This window comes from Electrophorus electricus, chromosome 2 (assembly GCF_041902795.1).
Source record: "Electrophorus electricus isolate QZ-2024a chromosome 2, ASM4190279v1, whole genome shotgun sequence".
Taxonomy (NCBI): Eukaryota; Metazoa; Chordata; class Actinopteri; order Gymnotiformes; family Gymnotidae; genus Electrophorus; species Electrophorus electricus.
This window is the reverse complement of record NC_137498.1, coordinates 37,485,107-37,491,992: the sequence shown is the minus strand read 5'-3', so window position 1 is coordinate 37,491,992 and position 6,886 is coordinate 37,485,107. Positions and strand designations below refer to the sequence as shown.

Here is a 6,886-nt window from a genome sequence, read left to right as displayed (position 1 = left end):
GATGAGCAGTTTTATTTGTTTATTATAGCATGCCCGAGTAACCACTTGCTGTAACATTTCATAAAGTAATGCTTCTGAAATATTACATTCTAATGGTGTCCATCTTTTTGGTCATCCTTAGGTACATTCCTAGATCACATATATAGTTATTGAAAGACAGTTATGTTAAATTGCCACCTGTTGATGTATGGTTTCATTTTCTTTCTGGAAGCTTCACAGTTAACTACTGTCCCATATTATGGCCGAACCCTTCTCAACATGGAAAATCAATTTAATAGTTTTTGTCTGATTCTGCAACAACAACAACAACAAAAAAAAGCGTTTAACTTATAATCAGGAGATGGTCAGTGCAATCCACACTGTTTCTACAGCCGTCTGTGGCTGGGAGCCTGAGAGAGCTAAATTGGAGGGATGGGTGGTGTGCGCTCTCTCTCCTGTCAACTACAGCAACACTGGCCAATCATGGGCATCTGTGAGCTCATGCATCAGAAGGGGGCAGATAGTGCTATCTTCTGAGTCTGCTACACTGGCCCCTGATGTTGCATGAGCCTCAGCTCAAATAAGATTCAGTGATTGGCTGAATGTGCCTCGGAAGAAACACATGACACCCCTCGTCCTCCCTGTTTGGCAGCTGTTGTGTGAAAGGGGAGGATTACCTGATGGGTAGGAATTTGCTATGACTAAAATAGACAGAAGAACCAGGGAAATAAAAATAAATAAATAAATTAAAAATTGGAGGGATGTGTTCTTTTCTTTCCAGTTCCTGTTAGATTTCCGGCAACTGAACTTGTTTGAGTGTCTTTTTAGGATCACCAGTAAGTAGATGATTATATTAATCAACCCTGCTAGAAATACATGTAGGAATAAGTTTGTCATGGGCTTTTTATTACTGAATGTTTAAAATTTTGTTAATATATTTCACATTGATGAGTTAGTCCTTTTTTTTATATATAACAACTAAAACTGAGATCAGAGTCCATTAGAACATATAGGCTTTTAACCAGCTCTTATAATTTGTGGGTTTTATAGACAAGCCTATGTCTTTGTTCTCAAACAAATTAATCTCCATTAATCTGAGATCAAGCAATACAAATATATATTTAATTTTTAATTATTTTTTTTTCAAAATCTCTTTAAACAGATGCCAGATGTCAGTGGTATGGTTGTGCTAAAATCATGACTGAAAGTAATCATAATAGCTATTTTAGGACAGAAAAGTAGTTCATTGTTTGAAGCGGACTTTTTCATTAAATTTGGGTAAATTTGACATTGGTCTGTTATTATTTTATACATTTGCATGTGCACATTTTTATTTTAGGGTTTAAAGACTAGTTTTGATACATTTGGAAAAGAACATGACAAGATGAGAATCATGCAATATTCCTAGATCAACTTTGTAAGTAGAATGGCTGTAGTGAAGAGCTCAATGAATTTCATGAAATGGATTTACAGGGCATAGTAGCTGCCCACAAGCCTAAAATCATTATGCACAATGAAAAACATTGGCTGAAGTAATGAACACCACCACTGGACTCCTGAGCAGTGTGAATGTATTATTTGGAATGATGATGCACGTTTCACTATCTAGCAATTTGTTGGACAAATCTGGGTATGGTAGAAGCCAGGAGAACTCTACCTACCAGAATCCATAGTGCTAAGAATACAGTTTGGTGGAGGAGAGATACTTGTCTGGGACTGTTTATCACAGTTTGGCCTTGGCTACTTAGTTCCAGTAAAGGCTAATTTTAATGATACTACTACATTTTAGACAGTAATATGTTGCCAACTTTGTTCCATAAAAACATAGTTTAATGTGTTTTGTACTGTGGAACTCTGGTTGCCTGCATAGAGCCCTGACCTCAACCCCAAGGAACACCTTTTGGATGAGCTGGAACACTGAATAGACCTTCTTATCCATCTTCAGTGCCTGACTGTACAGTGTTTTTTGAGTGCCCCCCCCCCCCCCCCCCCCCCCAATTTAATGGGTACAAAATCCTGACCCGCTTTTGGTTTTTTTTTTTTTATTGGATTCTCACTCTTTGACTGATTAGAGTGAGTGAGTGAGTTGAGGATAATGTAGTAACTTGATACCATATAAACGTCAAAAGCTGGCGGTACAAAGCTGAGTTTGCAAAACAGTTTAAAATATCCTGACCATGTCAACTGTTCACATATTACGGTATCTTGTTTTGGTTCGTTATGTTAAAATATATTCATTTACGCTGTGATCCACAAAACAGTATAGAAGTGTGCTAACCTGTAAAAATACTTCCGTAACAGAATGTTTATCCCTTTCTTGTTTTTATAGCAATTTCTTATTAGAGAGACACTCTGCATTACGGGCATGTGTATGTATCATTGGCAATAATCTGCGCTTTTAATTCATATCTATGTATATATTTATGTACATTTTTATTTATGTACATTTAGTTAGTGGTGTAGAGCTTTTTCTTAAAAAAAAAAAAAAAAAAAAAAAAAAACCGTTTCCGGCTCTCGCCGTGGAATACCAGCTGCTGTTTCCACTGCTAGTTACTATCGTAGCTAACTCCTCGCATCAGCTCCAGCTACTTTACGTACCGGTTGTCGGTGGCTTATTGTTCGTTAGTTCGTTCTTTTGTTAATCTGCCAAAACGTCTTACGCAATGAGGTACAGATTTGATTTTCACATGTTGTGTTCTATTATCGCATTACAATTAAAATTGCCTAGTATATGTAGCTAAGCAGTATTGAATTTGCATGGATCATTTAACTAGCTAGCTAGATCTAATTTGCTTTAGCTAGCTACCTAGCAAGCTAAATCGGCCTGTTGAGACCTGACTAACCAGGTAACGTTAGCTTAGTTGGGTAGACTTGCTAGCTAACATTAGCTAACTAAACTAGCTTGCTTATCGTTCATGGGACTAAGAAATAGATCACTTTATTGTGTGGTTATATGTAGCATTACTTTAAAGCGTGTCAGTACAAGCAACATCTTGGTGGTAACGCTAATGTGCGTAAGTGAATTAATGAAACGCGATCTACCGATTGCAAAGGTGCAAAGTTAGTTAGCTAGCTAGCTATTTTAATTAGACATCGTGTCTATTGCTACACATGTAGCTAGATAGCTACATAATTATAATGCAACTTTAAACATCATAACAGTAGCTAGCTAGCTATCGAAGTTTAGATCCCTGCTTGCCTGTTGTTTTTCTGTGCTTGTGCTTAACGATACATAACATCTGCAGCAACTATATCAGCTTTGTGCTTATGAGAATTGCTAGCGTTATAAGGATCGTGTTTTTGTTTTTTGTTTTTTCTCTACTCCAGAGGCGATCGGGGAAGGGGCCGTGGTGGCCGATTCGGCTCCCGGGGAGGTCTCGTTCAAGGGTAAGATATCAAATGTTTGTTTTTGTTGAACTAGTTAGGTATAGTATATCTGTATAGTTACTGTCTATTTAGCCCACACGTTTTTCTTGCTAGCTGTCGTTCATTATGCCCTTTTCCTAAATTACAGGTATCGACCTTTTGTCCCACACATACCGTTTGACTTTTACGTTGTAAGTGCCTTTCGTTTATTTCAGCTTTACCGTTTGCTTAATGACTGAAAGGTACTGGAAAATATAATGGATCAAACACTAGAAAGGACAAAATTCAAGCACCTTAAGTACAGTGAGACATCTTGACATTTTTTTAGACATAAAAAGATGTCAAGAGGTCAGTTGATCTGGCTGCATAGATGTGCGTGGTGTTACCTTCAGCATTTATTATAAACTATGTTCTAGTGTGAGATGGCCTTTCCACGTGTGAAGCCAGCGCCTGATGAGACTGCATTTAGTGAGGCTCTGCTTAAGCGAAACCAAGACCTAAGTCCCACTCCTGCTGAGCAGGTACCCTTTCACTGCAGCTCCTCCTCTGCACATCTCTAAAATATAGGTCTGGATTTGGAGAGTGAAAGAACATTACCACCATCATGTCCATAAAAGTAGGAAAATAGCATCTTAACAGAATTTTAAGGCATTTGGAAATTATTGTCTATTTTTTTAATGTCTCCTTTTTTTTGCTAAGGTTGTGAAAACTAGTAATTTCTCTTGTAATGGCAAGAAGGTTTTTCAGCATCATTCCTAAAAAAAGAGAGAGACTGCAGGACTGTATTTTGACTGATCATTAACACTAGCCACTCTAATCATTCTTGCATTTGTTTGTTTTGCAGTCATCCATTTTGTCCTTGGTAACTAAGATCAACAATGTTATTGATAATTTAATTGTAGCTCCTGGAAACTTTGAAGTGGTGAGTTATTTGTATATTTTATATTTTATCCAGATTTTAATTTATCTATTTCAGAAGTAGTATGTTAATCTTTCTTATGCATGATGTGGCAACAATCTTATAGCAAATTGAAGAAGTACGGCAAGTGGGCTCATACAAAAAGGGCACAATGACAACAGGACACAATGTAGCTGACCTTGTGGTTATCTTGAAGATTCTTCCCACTTGTAAGTCTTAATTTTTTTATTTATTTTTTTTTTTAAGCTTTTGTTCTTTCAAAGAATATCTCTTTTAGCCCTGATCAAGTATGCCTGATCTAAAAAACCCTTTTGTCTGATGCAGTGGAAGCAGTCGCAGCATTAGGAAACAAAGTAGTGGAAACACTCCGCACTCAGGACCCAGCTGAGGGTGAGATACCCCCAGAGCTGATGTGAGTGGTAATAGTTTTCCCCCCATAAGTCTGCGCTGTTTGATTGGTTTTGTTTCTGTTTCAGTGCTGTCTATGCTGACCAACGAGACTGGCTTTGAGATCAGCTCGGCCGACGCTACCGTGAAGATCCTCATCACCACGGTCCCTCCTAACCTGCGCAAGCTGGACCCAGAGCTCCACCGTATGGACCCGACTCGGAAACTTTCACATGTGATTTTTGCTGTTGTGCTAGTTTTACTGTTTGACCTGGCCCTCTCTTACTTTGAAGTGGACATCAAGGTGTTGCAGAGCGCTCTGGCTGCCATACGTCATGCCCGCTGGTTTGAGGAGAATGCCTCTCAGTCGACGTAAGGACACCAGCTTCTTATCATGTAGATCATGAATGCCTGAATTGGATTGGATCCACTCAAAGATACCAAAATCAATTGGCACCTTTCACTCTGCTTCTGTCCTTTGAAGCAGTTATCGAAGTGAGGCCTAGATCAGTTGTTCCAGAAATTATGGCCCTACCTAATCTTTGATCTTCTTTTTTTGAGAATGTTGGTTGCTTTAGTGTTAAAATTTCATGGAAAATATTCCTGTAAGTCATAGTGTGTGTGATTCCCAGGGTGAAGGTTCTGATTCGCTTGTTGAAGGACCTGCGTGTGCGCTTTCCTGGCTTTGAGCCTCTCACCCCCTGGATTTTGGATCTCCTGGTGAGTCATGATATTGAAAAAAACCTTCATGTTCTTTCTGTACAATTGATGTTTTACTTGAGCTTTAAAGCGAAAAAAAACATGTGGATTTACATTTGATGTCAGGTAACATACACCATTGAATCAATTTTAGCATTTAGCATGTCCTGCTGTCTAATTGGCACTAGCGCTGACTGAATTTACTGGTATTGTGTTGTTAGGGACACTCTGCTGTTATGAATAACCCTTCCAGGCAGCCACTCTCACTTAACACAGCCTACAGGTAAACCCAACAACCCCCCTTTTTGTTTATGCATATACAGTACTCACTATGTAGAAAACATTAGTCAGATATCTTACTTTTGTAACTTGACATGCACTCTCTTTCTATGTCTGTGTCTGTGTGTGTGTGTGTGTTTCTATGTCTGTGTCTGTGTGTGTGTCTTCATATGTGATGTAGGCGCTGCCTCCAGATGCTCGCAGCAGGGCTCTTTCTGCCTGGTTCTGTAGGGATCACTGATCCATGTGAGAGTGGAAACTTCCGTGTGCACACTGTAATGACATTAGAGCAGCAGGTATTATGACACAACTTGCAACTTTTGGAGGGAAAAAAATGCACAAATATTGTTTTGATACATGATTGTTTTGGTTGATCTGTCTGTGCATCTGCAGGACATGGTGTGTTTTACAGCACAGACATTGGTAAGGGTTCTTTCTCATGGTGGCTACAGGAAGATCTTGGGACTTGAAGGCGATGCTAGTTGTGAGTGTTCTGTCTATTTGTTAAAAATGTAATGCAGTCATCTATATTCATTCCCCACCTCATCCTTGCTTCCCTGATTAATTTGGCTTGTCATGGTTGTGTGCAGACCTGGCAACAGAGATGTCCACGTGGGATGGAGTGATCGTCACTCCATCTGAGAAGGCCTATGAGAAACCCCCTGAACGCAAGGAAGAGGAGGATGAGGCACTGGAGGAGGGGGGAGAGGGAGAGGATGAAAGCATGGAGACACAGGAGTGATGGAGCTCAGCAGGATCACAAACTATGCCAGACCTCCGCCATGTAGGACATCTGATGATTGTGGGGGTTTTTTTTGGTTGGTTGGGTGGTTTTTGTTGTTGAAATTGATTAGAAAAGAAAAAACACATAATGGAGGAAGTCACTGCCATTAGTAGGATGGATTGTTTGGAGCCTGGTAAAAATGTTCAGTGGCATTCAGTCTTTTTTTTTTTTTTTTTTTTTTTTATATCCCTGTTTTCTCCTCCATAATTTCTGCTTGGGCTTTCTGCTGCTCATCCCTGGTCTCCTCTCCCCTTCTCTGAACTTAGCCTGTGGCAATAGACAACATGGACCAAAGGCACCAGCTGCATGCGCCGTGTTTCTGCTTTGACCAGTGGCTTCTGTTTAAGACAGGGCAGAGGGATTAAACCCTTCTTTAACTCAGTTCATGTCTTGTTTTATTTTTTACTTTGTATCAGTGACTGCTAAATTAAAGTTTTTATTTCCATTTAGTATAAGCCTGTTCATCCCTTCTT

General features: G+C 39.4%; 1 protein-coding gene across 1 annotated transcript; it reads left to right on the top strand.

Annotated features, from left to right (window-relative positions):
- The first annotated feature begins 2,489 nt into the window (after positions 1–2,489).
- Positions 2,490–6,862, top strand: ilf2 (interleukin enhancer binding factor 2). The gene is made up of 14 exons (XM_027006412.3): positions 2,490–2,647; positions 3,307–3,366; positions 3,494–3,536; positions 3,762–3,866; positions 4,190–4,267; positions 4,371–4,473; positions 4,589–4,654; positions 4,741–4,857; positions 4,945–5,023; positions 5,284–5,371; positions 5,572–5,633; positions 5,811–5,925; positions 6,023–6,113; positions 6,220–6,862. The coding sequence occupies exons 1-14, from the start codon at positions 2,643–2,645 to the stop codon at positions 6,369–6,371; spliced, it is 1,164 nt and encodes a 387-aa protein (XP_026862213.1). The 5' UTR covers positions 2,490–2,642; the 3' UTR covers positions 6,372–6,862.
- The last annotated feature ends 24 nt before the right edge of the window (positions 6,863–6,886 follow it).